The sequence below is a fragment of the Lutjanus erythropterus genome, chromosome 6 (assembly GCF_056507025.1).
Source record: "Lutjanus erythropterus isolate fLutEry1 chromosome 6, fLutEry1.hap2, whole genome shotgun sequence".
Classification (NCBI taxonomy): domain Eukaryota; kingdom Metazoa; phylum Chordata; class Actinopteri; order Lutjaniformes; family Lutjanidae; genus Lutjanus; species Lutjanus erythropterus.
The window spans coordinates 5,787,939-5,812,156 of NC_139322.1; the positions used below are offsets into that span (position 1 = coordinate 5,787,939).

General features: G+C 40.1%; 1 protein-coding gene across 1 annotated transcript in view; it reads left to right on the top strand.

Moving 5' to 3' along the window:
* The window catches only part of lama5 (laminin, alpha 5), a 114,557-nt gene that overhangs the window by 81,155 nt on the left and 9,184 nt on the right, over positions 1 to 24,218 (top strand). Inside the window, exons 31-65 of the mRNA XM_084720334.1 lie at positions 990 to 1,116; positions 1,241 to 1,380; positions 2,114 to 2,229; positions 2,471 to 2,682; positions 3,437 to 3,638; positions 6,185 to 6,329; positions 6,782 to 6,922; positions 7,540 to 7,701; positions 10,499 to 10,606; positions 10,758 to 10,841; positions 12,664 to 12,894; positions 13,143 to 13,256; positions 13,344 to 13,474; positions 13,599 to 13,679; positions 13,833 to 14,047; positions 14,373 to 14,473; positions 14,677 to 14,860; positions 15,602 to 15,742; positions 15,902 to 16,053; positions 16,250 to 16,360; positions 17,151 to 17,262; positions 17,495 to 17,668; positions 17,850 to 18,046; positions 18,138 to 18,254; positions 19,203 to 19,357; positions 19,555 to 19,684; positions 19,808 to 19,910; positions 20,032 to 20,145; positions 20,472 to 20,654; positions 21,498 to 21,640; positions 21,751 to 21,930; positions 22,280 to 22,419; positions 23,170 to 23,329; positions 23,484 to 23,617; positions 23,848 to 24,010. Coding sequence (XP_084576460.1) covers positions 990 to 1,116; positions 1,241 to 1,380; positions 2,114 to 2,229; positions 2,471 to 2,682; positions 3,437 to 3,638; positions 6,185 to 6,329; positions 6,782 to 6,922; positions 7,540 to 7,701; positions 10,499 to 10,606; positions 10,758 to 10,841; positions 12,664 to 12,894; positions 13,143 to 13,256; positions 13,344 to 13,474; positions 13,599 to 13,679; positions 13,833 to 14,047; positions 14,373 to 14,473; positions 14,677 to 14,860; positions 15,602 to 15,742; positions 15,902 to 16,053; positions 16,250 to 16,360; positions 17,151 to 17,262; positions 17,495 to 17,668; positions 17,850 to 18,046; positions 18,138 to 18,254; positions 19,203 to 19,357; positions 19,555 to 19,684; positions 19,808 to 19,910; positions 20,032 to 20,145; positions 20,472 to 20,654; positions 21,498 to 21,640; positions 21,751 to 21,930; positions 22,280 to 22,419; positions 23,170 to 23,329; positions 23,484 to 23,617; positions 23,848 to 24,010 — 5,103 coding nt within the window. The remainder of the gene's footprint in view (positions 1 to 989; positions 1,117 to 1,240; positions 1,381 to 2,113; positions 2,230 to 2,470; positions 2,683 to 3,436; positions 3,639 to 6,184; positions 6,330 to 6,781; positions 6,923 to 7,539; positions 7,702 to 10,498; positions 10,607 to 10,757; positions 10,842 to 12,663; positions 12,895 to 13,142; positions 13,257 to 13,343; positions 13,475 to 13,598; positions 13,680 to 13,832; positions 14,048 to 14,372; positions 14,474 to 14,676; positions 14,861 to 15,601; positions 15,743 to 15,901; positions 16,054 to 16,249; positions 16,361 to 17,150; positions 17,263 to 17,494; positions 17,669 to 17,849; positions 18,047 to 18,137; positions 18,255 to 19,202; positions 19,358 to 19,554; positions 19,685 to 19,807; positions 19,911 to 20,031; positions 20,146 to 20,471; positions 20,655 to 21,497; positions 21,641 to 21,750; positions 21,931 to 22,279; positions 22,420 to 23,169; positions 23,330 to 23,483; positions 23,618 to 23,847; positions 24,011 to 24,218) is intronic.

Genomic DNA, 24,218 nt, shown 5'->3' on the forward strand with positions numbered 1-24,218 from the left:
TACGCTATTACAGGAAAAATAAATGATCATTTCATGCATTATGATGCTTATGTCATAGATTAAACTATCCAACAGAATATAAGTATATTAATTTAAAGGAACAGGTCGAATTTTTGGCAGTGTATTACTACAGTAAAAAAATTATGATACCAGCACCTTTAAAGTACAGATAACAATAGACTACTTTATTCAATACCTTTTACCTTCCACATTTCATGCATTTAGTTTTATCAGACATTTTTTTTTCTAAATCTGGGTACAAAAAGGATCAAATGCAGGTATGGTTTGACTGGACAAGTTGCAACACTACTTGGTACTGGGTTATTTCGATTGATACCTTAAAGATATTGAATACTGACACCCAGCCCTTGCGGACGTCACTCTGGAAAACTGTGATGAGCATCCTCTTAAATTTTCACCTGGACCAGCTGCACTAAGAAACCTGAAAGTGTCCATCCTCCTCTAAAATTATTATCATGCTTTATATCAGGAGTGTAGATTAAAAAAAAAAAAATATCATGCTTGGCTGAGGTTCTGGGGCTCTAGACTTATCGAACCTAATGAAAAAAAGCATCAGCACACTCAAATATGCACAAAAATGTTTCTAATTATCAGGAGAACTTTTTCTAAGACATGAACAGGTATCCTTTAGGAGAACAGATGAAATCTGAACCAACTGTAGGAAATGACCCGAACATGCTGGGTATAAAGAAACAGATGTCTCTGATAGGCAGCAGATGTAGGACAACTACAGCGTGGACTGACGGACATATTCAACCATTTCCTGAGGTGTTTTTATCATGTATGGACACCACAAGAGGAATAAGACAAGTCCACTCTTTAGTTCCACTTACAGGAATAAGGAACAGATCTGCTCTTATGCCCCAAAACCTCTGACTTTATCGGATGACGCATGACAGAAAATGCTGAAAATGAAATCACAACCCTTGTCTTTGTCTTTTGTCCGTCTCTTGCTCCTTTATCCCCAGAATGCGGCGGTGTACTCGACCCGTGTTCACACCCTGGGACGTTATGTCTTCATCCTCCACTATCACCAGCCTCTCCACCCCACCTATCCCGTGCAGGTGTACATTAACGGAGGACGAATCTGGCACGGTGAGAGCACATACTAAGTGTCGTCATATCAATGAATAAATACATTTAAACAAAGATCACCGATAAATAAAAATAGATAAACCCAGTTTTAATTTTTTTTTTTTTTTTGTGTAATTTTCATCAGGCCATGCCAACGCCTCCTTCTGTCCCCACGCTTACGGCTGCCGTAACGTTCTCGTGTCTGAGAATCAGATCATTCTGGACGTGACGGACCACGAGGTCTTCCTCACGGTTCAGATACCTGCTGGCAAGACGCTGTGGCTGGTAGGTTTTACTGTCCCCTAAATTCTTCCACCTTTTCCACCCTTACTCTTCATCTCTCTCCAGTATTTATACCACCCTCTCACTAATTAACAATAACATGTTTCAGCTCCAATAGTTGAAAGTAAGTAAGAAAGTACATTTACTAAAGTTGGGTACTCAAGTGAGTATTTCCATTATAAGCTTCTTTCTAGCTCAGTTCCACTGCATTTTTTAAGCCAATATTGTACTTTTACTCACACAATATTTATAACTAGTTACTTTGCAGATTCAAATTATTAAATAAATATAAAAATAAATACATTCTGTTGTAATATATGATTATATTTGAGGCTGCAGAGACTCTATAAATGATATTTTCCACCTTCTTTGTTTGCTTTACTTTCAACATAAAAAACGCTGAAGTATTGGCATGAAAATTTTCAATCAAAACATGATTTTTAAAAATATATATTGTTTTATGTTAAATTATTTCAGCCTTGCTAGAAAAGAACTGCAGATATGTTCATGCTTGTGTTTTTTTTAACTGAATTGAAGGGTCTCAGTTACACAAGTTTGTGGTCATAATGTGAAATGTAAGCAGATGTTTTCTAGTTGGAATCTTTTATTCTGTTGTGTCTTTTTCTCCCAAAATCTGAAATGCAACCAATGAAGAGCCCTCTTCCTCTCTCCCTACTTAACCACCCCCCACTCCACTGTCCTCCTTGGCTGCGTCTCATGTGTTGTGTCTCCACAGGATTATGTGCTGGTTGTGCCTGAGGGGAGCTACAGCTCCAGCTACCTGAATGAGGAACCTCTGGATAAATCCTACGACTTCATCAGCAACTGCGGCCAAAACAGCTTCTACATCAAGTCAGTGTCTCAATACTGATATGCCAGAAAGTTTTTATACTGCATTTTATTAAGCAATGAAAAAAAAACAACAAAAATGTGTTAAATTACTTGTGGTGGTGACTGTGAAAAAATGAATCTTTCCATCTTCAGTGACTTAAGATTTAAATAGAAAAATGTTGTTGAGTAAATCTTGCATCTGTCCACATCTGTGTGCTTCAGCAGTATGTGAGTGACTGACTCTTCCTCTCTCTCCCTCCAGTCCTTCCGCCGCCTCCCCGTTCTGCCTCGGCTCGGCGGTGTCCCTGTCCGCCTTCTTCAACAACGGGGCGATGCCCTGCGCCTGCCACGAGGTCGGAGCAGAGAGCGACACCTGCGAGGCGTTCGGCGGTCAGTGCCGCTGCAGGCCGAACGTGATCGGCCGAGACTGCTCCATGTGCGCCACGGGCTACTGGGGGTTCCCCAACTGCAGACGTGAGTGTCGGCTGAGTCAATGTCAAATGATTAGAAGTAGTCACGCTGTTGTACGTGTAAAGACAAGTCAATTATCTATACAGCCGACTATCACAATTCATATTTGCCTCAAGAGGCTTTAGTTACTGGAATATCTGTTCAGTATTTAGTTTTCTGATGTGGTTTGGAATTGGAATCTCTTGAACCTCTGACAGACCAGGCTGACTGGCTAAAGGTGCTTTTCTGCAACAAATTAGTGCAAATCTGCTCTTATAGGCGTCCAGGAGTGATTTTTATCTTTCCAACAAGAAATCAACAAACAAACTGTGAACTTCTGAAAACCACTGCATTCTCATATGTGTATATACGGTACAACAAGTAAAACAACCCCACAACAAACCCAATTTGTACTCCAATTAACATGAAACAGGCAAACAATATCACAAAATACAGGCCAGAATAAAAGTTTCAAAAGTTTCTAATGATATATCATAGTCAGTGCATGATTTATTACGCTAAATATATTACAGATTTGTCCTTTAAAAGCTCCTGAATACAGTAAAGTCAGAAGAATGATTTCAGAACTCTAGGACCATTCGAGGAGTATGTGAATGCATCTCTAATTTCTTGAGACTACAGTAGCTTTTCTTTTCTTTTCAAGGACAGTTGAAGTGGATTTGCTTTTGAGTGTCTCTGAACAGGACAATGTCTCTCTCTTTTTATGGATTTTATCTTCTCTGTAACAAACTGTGTCGTTTCCCCGTCCTCCCTCCAGCCTGTAACTGTGGTACGAGGTTATGTGAACCGGTGACGGGTGACTGTATCTGCCCTCCGAGGACTCTGCGACCTGAATGCACCGAGTGTGAGCCCCAGACGTTTGGCTGCCACCCAGTGGTGGGCTGCGAGGTCTGCAACTGCTCCCGGCCTGGCGTCGTCTCCCCCGACGTGAGCTGCGATACGCTCAGCGGACAGTGCAGGTACGACAAGATGAGACTGAGGAAAAAAAATAAAAAGAATGATTATTACTGATGTGCCTGAGGAGCATTGTTTTTGGCTCGGCATCAAAGCCGGATCTCATCGCCCCCCTCTCAAAAAATGAAAGTCAAAACAAATTTCTTTCAGTTTAATGGGTCTTGTTTTCCTCAGAAGCTGTAAATCATTTGCTGCCACCGCCATGTGATGGAAAACAAAATTTCTGTTTCAGCAAGTTCAGCTCTCAAATGCCAGGCCCCTGTTAGGAAATGTCTAAAAAGGCAGCTATTTCTCGCCTGTTTTGTCTCCTGACACGATCTTGGCTCCAGCTCTGGGTTGATTGCCGGGGCTGTGTTCGGCCAGCTGTACTTGCCAACTCTTGTCTGTGTTGTGTGGAAGCTGCAGGTTTTTAAAACTTGCTCTCAGTCAGCCGTGGCTCTCCTGAGGACTGCCAGCACCAACAGCAGCAGCAGCAGTCTGTCCTCATCCTTCTGTCTGTCTTTATGTCAGCATAATCATTTTTTGATGCAGTTTTGTCACATTACACGCTTCCCCAGTGAATGTGGCTCTCTGGAAGCTGACAGTCAGCATCTTTTATCTTCTAGCTTCACAGAACATTATCCCTCGTGGTTCTGAGAAGGATCAGTAGGTCTGTCCTTCACTTCATCATGGACTCTTCTACACTTAACTGAACTGAACAACGTTCATTGGACTGTTTTTGGTCATTGCCTCCAGTGATTAAACTGGAAAAACAAGTCCTGGAAACTTCGCCAAGTTAATAATGAGAGGAATTAGGATGCTTTGAAAGCTTAATCTGGCATAATTCTGCTTAAAATGATCTAAAATAATAACCATAATAGGTAGAGGATTCATTCTTGTTGCAGCTAAGAACCAGGGCTTTTTTTTCTCCTCGTTGTTACGTTGTAATTTGTGTTGCAAGTTGATGACATCATAATGTTACATGCGGTGCAAAATGCTCAACAATGCATGAGCCGAGAGCTGAGAAGCAGGTTGATGGTTCAGGTCAAGGAGAGATTTAGAGAAAAAGGACTGAGTCAGTACTTTTGAGCTTAGTTAGTTGTTGCGGAGAAATATTTTGTTCATGTTTCTACTATCAGAATTGATTTGGATTTGTTTTTTTGTTTATTTATTCAGATTTACTGAATAATATGCCAGTTTTAATAATTTTGTCCCTCATTATGATTTATTTGACTTTCATACACTTTTAGCTTAGATGTACAGATTTTAAGGATATGAAACATTTTAATGAAATGGCATCACAAAAAGCAAAAAAACTCCAGCGTAGGCACTGGTGGTCCATTTCTGTTGCAGAGTTCCAAGGTTTAAAGGAATAGCTCATGCATTCAGATCAGTACCTCTCTTATGCATGCGTGTCTGTAGACATGGAGCTGGAGCCAGCAGACGATTAGCTTAGCTTAGCATAAAGACTGAAACTGGAAAACGGCAAACCTGGCTAAGTAGTCCACCTACCAGCGTTTCAATAAAGTCTCCGCTGGTTACCTGGCAACCTCACAATGACAACCAGACTCCAGGAAGTCTCTTTGTAATGGCTTGAAACAGTCCCAGCACATAACTTTCCATTTTGTTTGCTTGCAGTTTTCGTACAGATTGAACAAAGATACATCACGTTAATTAGTGACCTCTACAGGTGCTGATAAACATTTTTTCCTCCTTTGGGAACAGCAGTGCTAAGCTAATCTAAGCTAATCCCCTCACTGACACACTGTACATAGAGATGGACAATATGACATCTCAATTGTCCCCCCTGGTGGCGGGTTGCAGAACATATCACAAATACATGACAACACTACTGTTTTTTAAGTCATTTAAAAGTTTCTTAATGACTTCAAGAAGTTGCAGAAGTTTGTATACTCATTAAATTTCTGTTAAAAACTTTCAATAGCATAGACTGAAGTGGTAACTGATACCTGTACAAAATATTTCACTTTTCTTCTCCATTCTTTGCAATATATTGAAAATTCTTTTCTCACTTAGTCTAAGGAGATAACTGAAACTGTCTTTTGCTCTACTGTTTTTTTTTGTTTTCTGAAGCATCTGCCAACTTTTTTTTTATTTTTCCACTTTCTATCAGTCCTCCCCCCTTCCTCTTCGATTTTTTTTTCCCTCACTGAAAGCATCGAGGCTTTTAAGAAATCACTATCATATCCACCATACAAACAAACACATGCACTCACACATGGAGGAATGTGTCAGCTTTGTCCGGGCAAGACAAGGATGTAAAGGTGAAAGTATTTCTCTGCCTAAAGGCTGTCATCACTGCAGATCTGAGCACCTGGCATTAACACACACACATACACACAAAGCGTGTGGCGTGTAGCCCGCAGTCAGCTGCCTGTGTATCTGTTTAACAACGATGATTAGATGGAGTCATTTGTGTTGGATGATTGTGAGCAGTAAACGTTTAATCTCCTGCAAGACTGAAATATTTTTCAGCACCTCAAGGTCAAAGTTTCTTTACACACAGACGCATTCATTATCAAGAATTAACAAAGAATCTTTTTTTTTCCAGATGCAAGAACAACATCGTCGGCCGTCGGTGCGACCGCTGCGCTCCTGGTTTCTATGGTTACCCCAACTGCAGGCTGTGTGACTGCAATGAGGCGGGAACTGAAGAGGAAGTTTGTGACTCCTTCACAGGACAGTGTCTCTGCAAGGTGGGCAGCACACACACACACACACACACACACACACACACACGTTAGGGATGCACCTGAATCTCAATATGTTATTTAGAAGAGCACAAATAATTAAATGGAAAGGAGTTGCACATTATTATTTGGATTAAATCAGCTCACTGATTAGCTTGGCATATAAAAAAGGTCCCCTCTAATGAAATAAGTTAATCAGCTGAAGGATATTCACTTGAATATCCGGTGGGGGAAGAAAGTATTTTATGCAAATATTAAATAATTTTGATGTTAAATAGGTATAACAATTGCACTACCATTGATCATTAGGTTAGAAAATACAATTATCTGATTTAATGTGACATTAATGTGAATGAGGCCTTTGTGCATCTCTAACACACACACACACACACACACACACGTTCCCCTGCACTCACTGCATGCTCTAACCTGTTCTGTGCCCCCCCCCCCCCCCGCAGGAGAATGTCCAGGGCTCCCGGTGCGATCAGTGCAGAGTTGGTACGTTCCACTTGGACCCAACCAACCCGAAGGGCTGCACCAGCTGCTTCTGCTTCGGAGCCACTGACCGCTGTCGCAGCTCTGACAAGAGACGCACCGAGGTGCTCACGTTTGCTCATTTTCACTTCACTGTGTCACCACAGACCATCGTGTTTTCACCTTTTTCTGTGTCTGTTCGCAGCTTTGTGCGATAAAATCCAAATCTGAGAATTCTGGTGTTAGATGATGAACATTTTTGTAGCCATCTTCGATAAAAAAGGCTTGATTTCAAATCCTGAAGAGACGTCTTTACAAGTTAGAGATTAATTGTGTCTCATACAAAGTTTGATTTGATGCTAATCTTTGTTGTTAGAAGGGCTCCAGCTAACGCTTGGTATGCGGATAATTTTTCAATTAAACTGATGAGGTGTTTTGTCTAAAAAAAAATGGCAGAAAAGTCCGTTTCTCAGAGTCCAAGGTGAAGTCATTAAATATCTTTTTTGTCTGGCCAACAGTCCAAAATACCAAAACGGAAAAGCTGGCTATTTTCTGTTGATCAATTAATTGATTCATTTCCTGAAAGTTTCAGCTCTAGCCCAGTTTAGTTGTTTTAAAATGAAAACAAAGTCAGCAATTTTAAATTAATGGTCGGTATGAGTTTGAGTCTCTGTCTCTCATCTCGCCTCTCTCATGTCTGTTCGTTCCCGTTTCATCGTTAACCCGTTCTCCTCTCCTGCAGATCATGGACATGGAGGGCTGGGTGCTGCTCGGAGCAGACAGACAGGAAGTGCCAGTCGTGGTCTATCCAGGTCAGGACCTTGTAGAGGCCGACCTCAGCGATGTGCCCGACGTGTACCAGGACCTCCACTGGCACGCACCAAGGACATACCTGGGAGACAAGGTAGGAGAGGACAAGAAGACAACCTGTGAAGGTGGTGGGAAAGAGTAGATAGATTCAGTTCAAATTACTTAATTCAGAATAAAAGTCTGAAAATAGATATTTAATATTAGAAAAATCAAAGTATTTGGCCAATCTGTAGGTGGCCCAACACCACAAAAGCTGAATATATAGTTTTTTCAGGTGATTGTAAACACAAAATGGAATGAAAACTGGTGAAAACATTAAAATAAGATTCACAATTTGTGGACTAGTTGAGTACAAATATCAGCTATCAGTGAAACATGCAAAGACACAAAATGAGACTAAATGTGAAGTAGAAAGAAGGCAAGTGAAAATATATCAGAGCTTTTCTGATTCAACAAAATGTCACTCATCACAACCAAACTTCAGTCTTCTTGCCTAAACCAAACTTTCACACATCATCTGTGTTATTGCTAAACAACCTTTTACCAGTGAAGTCGGTGTTTCTGTGTCTTAAACAACGAGCACCGTGTCATAGGTTTGAGTTTGTTTTGTTTTTTTTGCTTCGTTGGAGGATTTTTGCGCTTCAGAGGTCAACGATTGACAGTTTTTTAAAAACACTGGCGCTAAAAAACAGATGAGGCATTTCTGTTACACATCAATAACGTCAGTGATAGTAATAACAAGTCCAGCATGATCAGGCAAACTCGGCGTTTCTTAGCCTTCAGTGTCTCTGTCTAAAACAACTGGAGAAGTGCAGGTGTCTTTTGTTTGTTTAAAGAAATTATCTTTTCACTCGTGAACTGTTTTTGTTCATCAAATACAAGTGGAAAAAGAAGATTTTCTCATTTAGCTCTCAGCAATAAAGCAAATAAGAATGTTTTTCCAAAAATGTTGACCTATTCCTTTAACCAAAGCAATCCAAACTTCTCAAATGTTAAATTTTATCTAAATACAAGCAGCTGTGTTAGAGCTTTGCCTAATTATGTGGCTTGTGACCATATATAAATATCCATACTCACTTTGTACAACAACATCTAATTATTAAGGTTATTATGTACGAAACTGCATATATAAAAATAGTGGAATAAAGTCTAACATTAAAATAGACAAATGTTCCAAATAAATATACCATTTCTCATAAAAATCAGGATTTCTACTCCTCTGTTTGCCGCTGCCTTGTATTAAATGAAAATTGAGACTCTTTAGTCATATCTTATCCCGCTCTTTATTTTTAATTAGCATTTTTCTATCTTACCTCATATTTATTGGTTATTTTGTTTTACTATTTTAAAATTCCTAATTGTATGCCTCTTATATTGTCTTTTTATGATGCCCTGTTTATTTTACATCTTTTCTTTAAGTCTTTTATAAATTATTTAAAGCAGGTTGAATTACCTTGTTGTTGAAAGGTGCTTTATTGATAAACTTGCCTCCGGAATATTAAAAAAAAAAAAAAAATACATGTCATGGGAAAAAAAAACTGCTCTGTGACTCAAAGGTATAAATGATACATACAGGACACAAACTCTGACAAAGATAATTGCACAACATGAACACACCTAATTTACGCAGACAGACAGACAGAGACGCAGACAGGCAGACAGAGACGCAGACAGACAGACAGAGACGCAGACAGGCAGACGTGTCCCTCATGATGATCCAGAGGCTCAGACGATACAGATCAATGCTTCATCTAGACAACTTTCATGTGTGATTCAACCAGCATCCGTCTGCAGACTGATGGTCTGATTTAAATCCAGGACTAAGTCCTGTTTACGCTCCATGTAGCAACTTCAGACGTCAGCTGTGCCAAAACCTGCACGTGCGCCACAGAAATGAAGGCATTTTATCTTCCACAGGCCTTGGATCACGTTTCTGTTAGACTGTACGGTCTGAATGTAATCCATTGTTGTCTGGTTTAAGATGCAAAAGGACAAGATTAAAGCTCTGTGTCTGTCTCTATCACTCCCTAAAGGAGAACTGGGTAATGTATTCTAGGGTTCAGTAGCGGTTATCAAATACAGCCAAAATTTAAAAAAGTTAAGTGTCATGTTTATTCTACAAAATAATCAGAAAATATTGTAAAATGCCCATCCAAGTTTTTCAAAGTTTGTACATGTCTTTTTTTGTCAGTCCAGAATCCAAAGATATTCAGTTAAATATGATAATATCAAAGAAAAGTGAAAAATCTCCAGATTTGAGAGGCTGAAAAGAGCGTTTTCTCCCTTTTTGGATGAAAAATTACTTTAACGATTAATTGATTATCGAGAGTTTAACTCTTTTATCACTTGCTGAGTCCTGTATTTATTTTAATACATCATAAAATGACCATGATATGCCATTCAAATTTAAGGAAACTTGCTAAACAAAACACTCGGTTCACTGACAGCGCTACAGCCACAGTGTTCTCCTATAAAATCTCTGTTCCATCTTATAACTTGTGCTATTGTATGGCTATTTCACGTTAATTAGACGTAAAATTAATGCCGAATGCTCACTAAATGGGTTAGTGTCAGTTTATGAGATGTAAGAAATCTTTAATAATCTTTTAGAAGGAGGATGTGTTTATAACGGTTAAACTGAGCAATTTGTTAATGGAGTTTGGCACGTGATAAGACAGGAAGTCACTGAACTCCAACTCTAGAGTCTAGATCAGTGAGCTATTGTTGCCGCACTCATTTTTGGACGTGCGTTTGTTACGTATTGCTCCTTTATTGCTTTACTTCAATCTTTGGTTTCTGCCTTGCTGCTGTCCATCGCTTTCTGTTGTTTTGATGTTTGTTTTTTCATCTCAACATCCCCTAAAAACTGCCATCTGTCCCTGTTTCCCCAGGTCTCATCCTATGGAGGTTATCTGAGGTATCGTCTCCACACTCAGACTATGAGAGGAGACGTGTTGTCTCTGCCTGCAGAAGCCTCCAGGCCTGACATCATTCTCAAGGTGCAAAACAGATATGAGTGTAATTTAGTTTTGCATACAGATGCAATGATGAACAGACACATGAACATGCTTGTGCACACAAAACCTGCCTGCCAGAACCCATCACACACACACTTTTCACCGTCTTTCCTCTGTTCCTGTCCTCCTGCAGGGTAACCAGATGACCCTGGTGTTCATGGAGAGAGAGTACTCCTCGCCCGAAGAGCCTCATCTGGGAATCGTTCACATGGTCGAGGTAAATTCACCCTCTCAGGTCACGGGTTTGTTGTTTAAGATAACGCAAGTCAGGAGATTTATGTGAGACGTTGAATTTAACAGCACCAACCCAGGCAGACTGGCAGCAACATGTCAGATTTGCTCTTTATTCTGAGGTCGTCTTGTCATGATTTTCAATATATGATCACCCGAGGGAAGCGTGATTCAAAATCTGAGACAGGAACAAGAGCTCCAAAGTTATTAGATGGAAAGATTTAGCAGTTTTGTGACCTAAGGTTATAAAATCTTGTTTAAAACCTGAATCTCCCATCGCCATCTAGAGCTCCTGAAATGTAATATTATTATCGTCATGTTTTGACGGTTGTAGATTTGTTTGAAAGTGTTTCTTGTCATTTAAGTACTATTCACAAATACTGTGTTCCTCTTTCTGGCCTCACACAGGTTTGACACCTAGTAGCGGGCTTTGTGGATAAAATATTTCTTTAGGATCAAATTTTTATGTCTCATCCCTGGAGGGCAAAACAAAGCGTTACCTTGATCAGACATTAGTGAAGAATATTCAGTCACAAATAATTCATCATACAGGACATACATGTGGTAGAAACTGTTATATCTACATAAAATATAAAACATTTTCCCTGTAAAAGATTTGACCTCCCTACCTTCTATAAAAGAATAAAATACAACCCTCCTTTTTTGATCCTCTCTCTCCCCCTGTAATTTATTTCTTAACTTGTCTTTCAAGGGGCTAAGTGACTTTAAAATTTGTCTGAGACTGATGTAGCCGTCAGCGTTCATCCACTGAAAGTTCTTGTTTTTGCCACTGAAAGGCGCAGATTGTTATCCTAAGTGTCTGACAACATTATGGAAAGGATCGCGCCAGACGTAAACCTTTTTTTAAAAAATGTAAGACACATTTTGTTTAAGCAGAAACCCCAAGAATCACCAGACTCCATTTACAAAAAACAGTAATTTTATCATCGTAAAACAAACAAACAAAAGTTAAAACTCCACAGAAACAAAATAATATTCACCAAACTGACTTTTTTTTTATCTTTCCACTCTTCCAACAATCACCAGCTTTGGTTTGGTTGAAGTAATCCCTGTACTCAGTAAATTAGATGTGAAAATATTCTGGCTGGACACGCCGTCTTCTTCTTCTCTCCTAATATTTTCAGTAAGGGTTTTATTTAAACCAAACCAGAGTCAGTTATTGTTTTGAGTGATGGAAAGACGAGCCAAGGCGTTTCTGGTGAGGTTTATTTTGTTTTGAGTTTGAATTAAGTTTGTTTTATAGTGTTAAAGTCACTGCGTCTGTGAATGGAGGCGGATTTGGCAAGAGAAAGCAAAAAGGATTTTACGCTTTAACAAAAAGATCTATTTCTTTCCATATTGTTGACGTACTTTAGCAGTTTGCAGTTTCCCTTAAGGATTATACTGGAGCCTGTTTCATGGTCTCAGCTGCAGCACTCTCCTTCAATACTGGACCAATTTTAAACGTTGTTGTTTCCATTAATCGGTTAAAAATTTAGCATACAGTTTTGAAAAAAGCAGGAGATATTCCTTAAATTATCCGTTTTTTAATTGTCAGTCTATGTCTTTTAAGTAACTACTGAATATTTATTGTATTGTATTTGTCATTTGCTGGACAGCAGTGTGAACTTGCCTTACTTCTTTTGTTTTTATGTGTAAGTGTTTCCACATACCTCTTTCAGGACTCATTGTGAAAGCCCTCTCTCATCTCCCTCCTCCTCCTCCTCCTCCTCCTCCTCCTCCTCCTCCTCCTCCTCCTCCTCCTCCTCCTCCTCCTCCTCTTCCTCCTCTCTCCTTCCTCCTCTCAGGGAAGCTTCCGTCACGCTCAGACCGGCAACTCTGTGTCTCGGGAGGAGCTGATGATGGTTCTGGTGGGTCTGGAGTCTCTGCAGATCCGGGCCCTGCACTCCCAGTCGGCTCACTCCGTGTCACTCCGTGGCGCTGTGCTGGAGGGCGCTGAGAACCTGCCCACCGGTCGCCACGCCAACAACGTGGAGATCTGCATGTGTCCCGCCAACTACCTGGGAGACTCGTGTCAGGTGAGGGACCACCACGAGCTTGATCAGCTGACTGTCATCAATATTTATTAGTCAGTGATTAGCCTTAAATAATGTGCAAATACTTCACATACAGGAAAAAAAATATAGATTTTCTGGCATTTTATTGACAAAAAGACCAATCCGATAATCCTGAAAGTAATAAACAGATTAATGATTAATCAATAATGTAAGTCACGAATGAAAATAATCTTTTCATGCATGTTTTGATGTTTCTGTTCTCTCCATAGAAATGCGCTCCGGGTTACTACAGAGACACTATTGGCCTGTTTCTGGGAAAATGTGTCCCGTGTAACTGTAACGGACACTCTGACCAGTGTCTGGATGGATCTGGAATCTGTGTGGTGAGAATTTGTAATTTTCAATGATGCACAGAAAACTTTCTGCCCTTTCATGCTTTATTGATTGTTTTTTTCCTCTCTGACCATCAGGGCTGCCAGCACAACACAGCTGGTGACCACTGCGAGAAATGCCAGGGTGGTTTCCTCGGCAACAACACTCTTGACGGACAGGCGGTGTCGTGCTCCAGCTGTCCCTGCCCGCTGAGGGTCCTCTCCAACAAGTCAGTACATTTTACTCTCTCTACTTTTTCCAGTCTTCCTCTTTTTTTTTCTTTTCTCTAGATCTGTCTTTTCTGGTTGAACCATACAGTATCTTATAATAGCTCCTTGTATCTCTTCTCCTAGTTTTGCAGAGGGTTGTGTGCAGAAAAGCGACAGGATGCAGTGTCTGTGTATGCCGGGATATGCTGGACCAAACTGTGAAAGGTAAACAACAGTTTTGTGAACAACACTCTGTTATTTTAGGATGCACAATCGCATGCACACATTTTCTCTATAAAACAAAGCAAATAACCCAAGCAAAATCCTACATGAACACTATTTGCTGCTGAGTCATTAAATATGGGGCTCTCAACACAGATGCGCCCCCGGTTACTATGGCAACCCCATGGTGCTGGGCAGCAGGTGCCAGCTGTGTGATTGCCACGGCAACACGGACCCCAACATGCTGTTCACTGACTGTCACCCGCTGACCGGCGAGTGTCTCAGCTGCATGCACGACACGGCGGGGCCTCACTGCGAGATCTGCGCTCCTGGTTACTACGGAGACGCCATCACCGCCAAAAACTGCACCAGTGAGTTCAGCTTCAACCTCGGTTCAACCAGAGTTCATTAATTTGTCATTCATGTGCTCATTTGATCTAATTAGGACGTTCAGTTTTGCAGTAAAAGTTTTGATTAAGTTAAAAAAAAGAAAGGACAGTGATGACATCAGGAATTAGGACACTCATTCATGTGAGACAAAGACGTTTCTTCATTTTCAATCTGCCCACTGATTCTTAATCAAATCACTTAATTAGTTTAGTTATTGAACAGAAAACAATATGATGGATTCAGTTTTTAAAAGATGTATCAGCAAAATAAAAATCTTTTTTTCTTTTTCTGTTTTCTTTAACACAGAATGTGACTGTTCTCCATGTGGCACCGAGTCATGTGACCCTCACACTGGACAGTGTCGCTGTAAAGCAGGAGTCACCGGATCTCGCTGTGAACGCTGTCTGGTAAGACTTTCTTTAAAGTATTTTTTCTTTATTGTGGATTATGAAACTGAAACTATAATCCACAACCGTTCAATCACAAACGGCAGGACAACAGTTCAGATCAGAAACTTGGTGTTCAGATAAACACAGTCCGTCTTCTTCGCTGGGACAAACTAACGTTTCTCCTCATGCTTCTACCTGAATATGCTGCGTTGCTTTCTCAGGACGGCGCCTTCGGCTTTGACTCGTGTTCTGGCTGCCGTCAGTGCGACTGTGACGCCTCTGCCGCCCTCACCCAGCCGTGCGACCCTCAGAGCGGTCAGTGCACTTGTCAGCCTGGAGTCAACGGACCAAACTGCAGACAGTGTGCTCCTGGATACTGGGACTACGGTCCCAACGGATGCAGGAGTGAGTGAAAGCTTCATATGATATACAGCAAAGCACTGACTGACACTGCACTCATTTCTACTGTTATTTTAAAAGATTATCTATTCATTTAGTGTTAAAAACACTTAGCAAACTGTTCCTTTGTTGTTGTAGTTTCTGTTTTTGATTGAACAGGGACAATACATGATTTTCAAGTCTGTACTTTTACATGTACTTAAGTATGCATTACAAGATGTAATCTACTTAGTTACTTTTAAACCCATAGTTGAGTACAGAGCACAATTTGAATTAATACCCAAACCTTTCATCTGCATTTTAGTAGCCAATCAGGTGATCTGATCACAAACGAACCAATGAAAACAGTGACACACAAAACAAAATGCTGCAGCAACACACATTCGAAGTTAAATCGATCAATTGCAGTGAAGAATTTAACTAATTAAAAATGTATTCATGGTTATTTATATTATATTTTGACATCTGGTGGAGCCATTTGTTGAATAAGGAAACTTAAAGTTAGACTTAAAACGAAGGAAAAAAAAATCTAGGATTACAAAGGTGATTTTTTTTTTCCTTCACTTTTGTGCGTAATGTTTCTTTTCCAATTGTGAAAACTAATAAAGTGGAGGGAAAAATAATCATTTATTAAATTTAAATTCCTAACCTTACAGCTCAGACATAGGAAACGTAAACATAACATAAATGGAATGGTTCTAACAAAATCAACCTATGTGTTCTGTTCAACACGTCCGTCCCCCTCAGAGTGCGACTGTAGAGGAAGGCCATGTGACCCCCGCACAGGAGAGTGCCGCTGTCCTGACGGGATGACAGGAAGACAGTGTGACACCTGCTTACACAAATACAGCGTACCTGTAGACAACCAACACGGCATGCACTGTGAACGTAAGTGAAGCACACACACATTCACACATGTGCAACTGAGTGGAAATTCAACGTGTTTGGAGGAGGAAAAGTATCTAGTAAAAGTCCAGCGAGAGCAGAAGAATTAAAAAAAATATGAAATTAAATGTGTTTCTTGTGTGTGTATTTCTGGCTCTGCAGCATGTGACAGCTGTGTCATCGTCCTGTTGGAGGATCTGGACAAAATGAACGACAACTTCCGCTCAGTAGCCGGTCAGCTGAGCAGTCTGAACGCCAGCTCCATGGCCTGGGCTCAGCTGAACAACCTCAACAAGACTGTGGAGGACGTCGCTGTGAGTGCACACACACACACATACACACACACACACACACACACACACACACACACACACACACACACACACACACACACACAAACACATACACGCTAGAGATGTGGCTCAATCAATGGGCTGTAAGACTTGTCTACTGTTGGTGGGATGTTTCAGGCAGTTTTTTTCGAATAAACTCGTTTTCCCATGATTCCAGCGGGCCATAGAGAACTACAACAGTACTCTGGATGACAGCAGGAATCGGGCCGATATGCTGGACGCTGAGATCTTGAATATCAACGATGACATTAATGAGCTGCAGGACAAGGTGAGGCCACTGATGACACACACACTTTCTTAACCTGATCTGAATAAATAATTACAGATTACTGTTGATTTACATTTTTTACATTGAAATACATTTTAACAAGATTCTCCTCAAGATATTATTGTATTTATAAATGAAATTCTGCTCTTTACATAAGGTTGACTTATATCCGTCAGTGTGTGAGATCTTCAATATTTGATCAGTAATAATTTGTTACATTTTTTTAAATTTTAGGATTTTAGAAAACATGATACCTTTTTACTGTGTTATTTCTGTAGATATTGTGATGTAGTGGGAATTAGACAATGCTTTGACATTTATTTGGTTGTCCTGTTTGCCCACATCACTAGAGCCCGAATGATGTATCTGCTGATATTAACATAATGCATTTTTCTTTTTGTTTTATTTGTGTGTGTTTTATTTATAGTCATTTAAAATGATTAATTTCCCAGTGAGTTTTTCGGAATATTGGCTGATATATCAATTTATATTATATTTCTTATTACATACTGCAAAAAGTGACATTTTATTTTATTTGATTTCAATAAATGCTTTTATTATATTTGTGAAGAAACTGTTTTTTTTTCTACTTCTCCTGTAGTTCATTAAACCTGAATGCAAAAGAGCGACAACTTTTCTTTTCCTTGGTTTTGCAAAAATTAGCACCAGTTTCCAGTTTTCTCTCCACCTTCCATCAGATGTCTTCGTGACCACTACAAAATAAAAGTCCTGTAAAGGTGTCTGTTTTCATGCAGAGCTGAGCATGTTGCATGTGCTGTGCTGTTTTCAGGCGATGGCGATGGCTGACAGGGCGGGCAACCTGCGGAACAGCACCACCAACACACACCAGAGGGCGCAAGACCTGCTGTCCTTCATCAACAACATCACCATGGATATTAACAGTAAGACAGAGGATCATTTTCTGCAGTTTTATGAGATGAGGTATATTTCGGTGTGTAACTATGAGTAAAATTCGTAATTAAAATGACATTACGTTTATCATTACGGTTTATTGTCATCTAATCCTCAAACAACCGCTTTTATCAATCTATTTACTGAAAAGAGGACTGTTTTTCATGATATGTTTAAACTGCAGACTAGTTGATTGATTGATTTTCCTTCATTTTCCCATAGGTATCATACAGATGGCGAACCGCTCCACGCTGAATGACACGGAGACGGAGCAGGATGACGACGAGCGGGAGAGGAAGATGAGGGAGGTGCAGGCCATGCTGAGGGAGATGAGGTACAGGAGCTGCGTGGGACAGAAGAAAGTGGCCGACAAAGAGAAGACAGAGGCAGAGAAATGTAAGTTTATTCACTCCTGCAAACACAAAACACAGATAAAACTTCATGTTAGATATGTAACCGATAGCTTTAAACAGAGATTGTTCCTTAGTTAATATTGCAGTGAAGTACTGTATCTGTTTGTGGCTGTATCAGATTAATAAGTGGTGAGACAGTTAACTCTGTCTGTGTCCTCTGCCAGTGTTGGATCGTGTAAACAAAGAGCTGGCTGGTCGTCAGGGAGAAAACACAGACTTGGCCAAAGCTATCAGAGACCGCCTGGCCCGCCTCCACTCTGAGATGATGGACCTCCGCGACGCCCTGAATGAAGCCGTGAACAACACGGCCCGAGCCGCAGAGCTCAACAACGTCAACGAGAAGAACCTGGAGGACAACCAGGTGAGCCGGGAAATCGCCAAGAACGGTAAGGAAAGACAGTGGAGGACGCGGATCAGCAGCGATACTGACTCTGTCTCTCTCTCTCTCTCAGAGGAGGATCACAGACCTGCTGTCGAAGCAGAAGGAGGTGAACGAGCAGCTACAGATGGCTGAAGATGATGTCGCTCAGGTCAACGACCTGCTGACCATGCTGCACGACTCCAAAGAGGTCGGAACAAACTGAAACACAGATTCAAACACAGTTTTCATCTGAATCCACAGAGAAACTTCACAACAAAAACACTCAGTTCACAAAGTTTTAGAAGCTCTTGAATGTTTTACTGTTGCCCAGACTTTAAAGGTCTTTTGATGTCTTGTTGCCCTCTTTCCCTGCCAGAATTTTATTTTTAAGTTGCTGTAAATGTTGATCAAATTGACTTATATTTCAAAACCCCCAAAACAGTTTGTTTTATGAATATATTAATAGTGACTATATCAGAAGATAGATCAGAAATTCTGTTTTTATGGGCAAAAAATATTTAACTCCAGCATCTTTTATTTCTTTTGATCAACATTTGAATGTTGGTCGTTTTCATCGAAAACAAAACATTTCAGAAAATAAGAGAAAAATTTATTTTTTGGGGAAGGCAGTCATTTTCAAGAAAAAAAAATTTCATATTCCCATTTTTTTCTCTAACGTCCATATGGTGGCTTCAACTGTATAAAAATAAGAATAAAATAAAAAAGAAAATAATAACCCTAATAGACTGATTAGTCAATTTGCGTCATTTTGTAATAACAAATGTCTAAATTCTCTCAAATGTGAATATTTTCTGGTTTCTTCAGTCCTCTATGACAATTAAGTGAATATCTTTATGTTTAGAAGATAGATTACGATTATTCTGTAGATATAATGATATATGATTAATGATATCCTTGGAAACTTTAACAACTGCTTGCTTACATCATTATTTGTACCTTTATATTTGAGTAGGGATTAAATAACATCAAGTGTAGCTTCAGTGTTTCATACTTACATTATGACCAGGAGAGATTTTTTTCTTGCGTAATTTGGACAAGGCATTTTACCTTTATTGATGGTTCCAGTACAGAAACACACAGTGATGGAAGTGACGCATGTTATGTATCTGTGTAACGCTTCCACCGTCTCTCTCAGGAGTACGAGCGGTTGGCAGCCCAGCTGGACGGCGCCAGGACGCCTTTGGCAAAGAAAGTGCAGGACTTTGGTTGGGTCGACTCCAAAATTCCCCTGGTGGAGAAAGCAGAGAGACACGCTGAGCTGCTGAACGCCGCAGCCATGAACCTGTCCAGGTAAGAGACGAGCTCACTACTTTCCCACAAGTGTGTAATAAGTTTGCTGATCTTGTAAAGGGGGTAGACGAGTGAGCTTCATGCTGGGCGCTGCGGTGGCAAAACTCACCAGATAAATCACATCATAAGATAGTAAAGATTTGGGATTTCCTTTTATTTGACAAATAAAAACAATGCGTTGTTCGTTTCGTCTGCAGTTTGGTCGAAAACACCAAGAAGGAGGGATTTGTGGATGTGACACAGGCCTACAACAAGATCATCAACAGCATCAAGGAGGCAGAGGAGGCCGCCAAGATGGCCGACAAGGCTGCTAACGACACACTGGAGGTACAGGACGCACAGTCCATTCCTCCTCCTGTATAAGCACACCGATGCACAAATTAAAACTGGCTTTAAATTGTTTATTTGTTTTTGTCTGGCTTCTGTTGATATTGTTGTGTGTGTGTGTAGAACATAAAGGACCAGGACCTCGGTAAGATCGCTGAATCTCTGAGGAACCACAGTTTGGAGCTGAAGGAAGAGGTCGAAAAATTAAATGATGACCTCAACGACGGTAAACACATTTTCGCATTTAAGTGATATATGTGAGCGATGACACGAAATTGTGCAGACACTTAAATCCTCAGTTTGGATGAAGTGTTTTTGATTTTTTTTCCCCCTTTCCTGCTTCACAGACCTGAAGCCGCAGCTTGAAGACGCTCTGAAGCGACTAAGCGATGCCAAAACCAAACAGGCTGATGTGATGAAGGACCTGGAGACGGTTCAGAACAACCTCAACGTCACCACAAGTACGCACATTCAACACACACGCGCACTCATGCATATATATTACAAAAAATTAATTTAAAACTCTCCTGTCAGAGCCAGAATTCATGCATGCAGTAGTAAAAGTCAGTTTAGTTTAAATAACATGTATATATCGTTTTTTTCTTTCAAAAACAGTCTTAAAGTGTGTTAGAAACACTAAAACCACTAGCAAATTCAAGACACCAGCGTATTATGTAAAGACGAATAATAAATACTGATTTACAAACACCAGACACCTGACATGGATTCTTCTCATCTATTCTTACCTGATAAAAGATTTTCATCCTTCTCTCTCCGCGATGAGCAGATGTGAGCCGAGAGATCGACGACGCAAAGCGAGCGGCGGATCAGGCGAACTCCACGGCCACACGGGTCAACGACGTCCTGCGTCCCATCAAAGAGCAGCTGGACCAGTGGCAGCAGACCTACGGAGACACCAACGCCACCAAAGAGGACATCGACAAGGCCCTGATGGAGGCCAACAAGACCGGTAAGAACGTGTGAAAATCCTACAGATACGTTCCACTTAAAATCAGTAACTGCTTTTTTTTCATTTGAGTCAAGTTTTTCTGTATTTGTTCCATTTTTGTGTGATTTTAACACATTGAATCTTTAATTATGACGTCTGCTGCTACATTGCCAGTAATATATTTACTTCATCTGCCTTTTGAACCCTGTTGTCCCCTAATATTCCCTCTTCCCTAAAAGAAAATATTCAAACTGTTAAACAATATTACTTAAACAGTTAACACAGTTTTTTTTATAACTCTTTTGTTTTGTGATTCATTTGATTCACCTTCCCTTTTAATTACCTTTCTTAATTAGCGAGGGAGTACTTTTTTTTCTGTTAAAATAACTTGAAGTCTTTTATCTTTTCATCTGTTATAATAAAAATGATACATTGAAAAATATTACTGAAACAATTAGCTGAATAATTGATCAGTTGATCAACTGTTTTATATAGTTCTAAATTTATCTTAGTTCTAAACTGTGTTATCTTATATATTATCTCATGTACAGCACTTTAAGACAAAGTCACAAATGTGATAAATTAATACAAAAATAAAACAGAGTAAGGCACTCGAAAATAGCTTTTTATTGTTATTTTCTGACTAAATAATTAAGTGATGGTGGGCAGATTAATTGGTAATGCAAATAATCATTAATTGCTGCTCTAATGGAAAACATATAAAAGTGAAATGGTTCTTATTTTTATATTAACTAATTCCAGCCAGATATTCAATAACAGTTAATTAAAATCTAACATAATAAACATTAAGAACAACAAACTCTTGAAGTTATTTGTTAACATAAAATCTGTGTTTCTCTGCAGTGCACTCGCTGGGTGAAACCATCCCGATGCTCATGAAGAAACTGGACAAACTGCAGAATCACTCGGCACAGATGCCAAACATCTCTGAGAACATCAACCGCATCCGAGAGCTCATACAGCAGGCACGCAACGCTGCCAGCAAGGTACACACACACACACACACACACACATATAAAAATAACAAGGTACGCCAGCCTCTTTCTTCCAGCAGCCTCTTATGCTTCCTCCTCCTCCTCCTCTTTCCTCCATCCAGGTGGGCGTCCCGGTGAAGTTTAACGGGAAATCCAGCGTTCAGGTCCGTACTCCAGCTAACCTGGCCGACCTGGGTGCCTACACCTCCCTGAAGCTCTACATCACTCTGCCGGAAGGTGCACGAGCCAGGCGGCAGGACAGCAACAACCGACAGTTTGTCTTCTACCTCGGCAACAAGGATGTAAGCATCACCATGGCAACAAAGCGAAGCTCATTTTGTGTTGTTTTTTTATCCTCCTTTTTTTTGACATGTTTACACTATTTAATGATGATTTTTTTCTTTTTATCATTTCAATTTTTTCAAAATTTTATATTTTAAGTTGTTCTACTCTGAACATTACATCACTGTAATCTGTTTGGTGTTGGATGATGCAGCATATTTCCACAGCATCACCATGACATCTACCCAAACTTTCCTGGGTTTATTCTTTGTTTTTTAAGTAGCTTTTGAAGGATATCTTCAGCAGGATTTTGACGGTAGAAGACAGTATCGATTTTGTAGTTCATTCATGTATCTCTGGTATTTGTAGTCCAGTAAGGAGTTTATGGGCATGGTGCTGGAGGGGAGGAGACTGCGCTGGTACTTTAACGTTGGAGGAGAAACTGCTAACGTGCTGATGTCTGAAGACGTCAAGTCTAACGGGAACTTCAACAGTGTAGTGATGGAGAGGTAAGACACAATAAAATGCACATTTGTAAAATAGCTTTTCTATGAACTTTTGTCTTGGTTTCATTTTGTTATTCACCCGAGGATTTTTACATAATAAGGTAACATTTTTCTTTCAACTCTAAAGAGTATAAGAGTTTATGCAAAAAAATGTAACAACTTGATGTCCATTTCCTGGATATTGTATCCAAGTTGCAGTGGAGAGTTTCTCTTAGCTTTTATAGTCTCTTAAATAAACAAAATAAATGGATTGTCCATAAAAAGCTGCACACCTTCTAAATTCAAGTTTCTCTTTCACCAAAAAAAAAAAAAAATAGACGAGCTTGTTCTTAAAATGTTTTTCAAGCTCTACAAGCTCTGGTTTGGTTGAAATAAATCCATAATCCACTGTGGTCACGGTGGCTGCTGTTTGTTTCAAAGGCTTTGAACATTTGAAGTCTGGCTGAAAGGCTGCGGAGCCTGGTTCCATTGCCGCATAAATACTCTACCAGTTCTCCGAGCTGCAGGTCCGCCCAGACTCGGGTCGACTAAGGGCCTTTTCTGCATGGCTAACTGAGTTTATGGCAGCTGGTAGCCAAAGATAGTTACAACAAAGAGCATAGTGAGCAGCAGTTTTTGGAGTGACCTTCATTGTCGCTTGTGTGCTCAAGTTTGTATATCTGTCCTTCAGATGTTGCATGCATTTTTTTCATCTTACGTTCCTGTGTATCTTGTCCTTATTCTGTATCTCTGTTTCTGTGTGGCTGAATGCAGGATCCTCCAGTACGGTCAGATGTCAATGTCTTCAGAAGCCAGTGCAGGGGAACAAAGAGTCACCAAAGCCTACGCTGAGGCTAAAGGATACGAGGGGCTGCTCAACCTCTCGACCAACGACACTGTCTTCTATGTGGGAGGGTACCCGAGTACTTTTAAAGTAAGTTCACAGAGGGCCACGTGCTCCTGTTGTGAGGTTGTGCTCAGGTCACAGAGGAGAACCTTACAGAGAACCTCAACAGGTCATTATAAGAAAGATCTTTTTTAAATGAGACATATTACAATAGCAGATAATTCGACTCTGTCTTTTTTAGCCCCCCACTCCGCTCGCTCTGCCTAACTTTAAGGGCTGCATCGAGTTGGATACGCTGAACGAGGAGGTGCTCAGTCTGTACAACTTTGAAAAGATCTTCCAACTCAACACCACAGAGGAAAAACCATGTGGCAGGTCAGCGCGCACAGTGTGGTCGTTTAATTTATTTATTTGAAATCTCAGCTATTCCCTGGCTTTCTCACTTGTCTCAGATTAACTCTTTATATGACAATAATTTTCATGTTTTATTTCTCTATATATTTTCTTTCCTTCAGTAGGTATTGATCTTTTTTCTCCTCTGACTAACCTCACTCTCATATTTTCTATTTTTCTTCTTCACAATCGAATAAAAATGATAAAAACAGGTCCAAGCCGGTGCTCACTCAGGCCTGGGTGAACGATGCGGCATATTTTGACGGCACCGGCTTCGCTGAAATCACCTTTACTGGGGAACAGCTTCAGCAGCGCTACGAACAGGAAGTGAAACTGCTGTCGCACAATGGAGTTCTGCTGCTGCTGCAAAACGGGGTAAAAACTTCACTCATTCATTTATTTATTATTCTCTTCAGTAATTACTTGTTATTAAAACATTTACAACATGCTGTTACAACATGAACATGAAGTTTTTCCACGCCACTTTACAATAAGACTACCCTTGTAAATGGTTTATAAATGTTTTATAATTAGGTTAGTAATTAGAAACTTTATAAACCATTAATTAACAATCATAACTCAC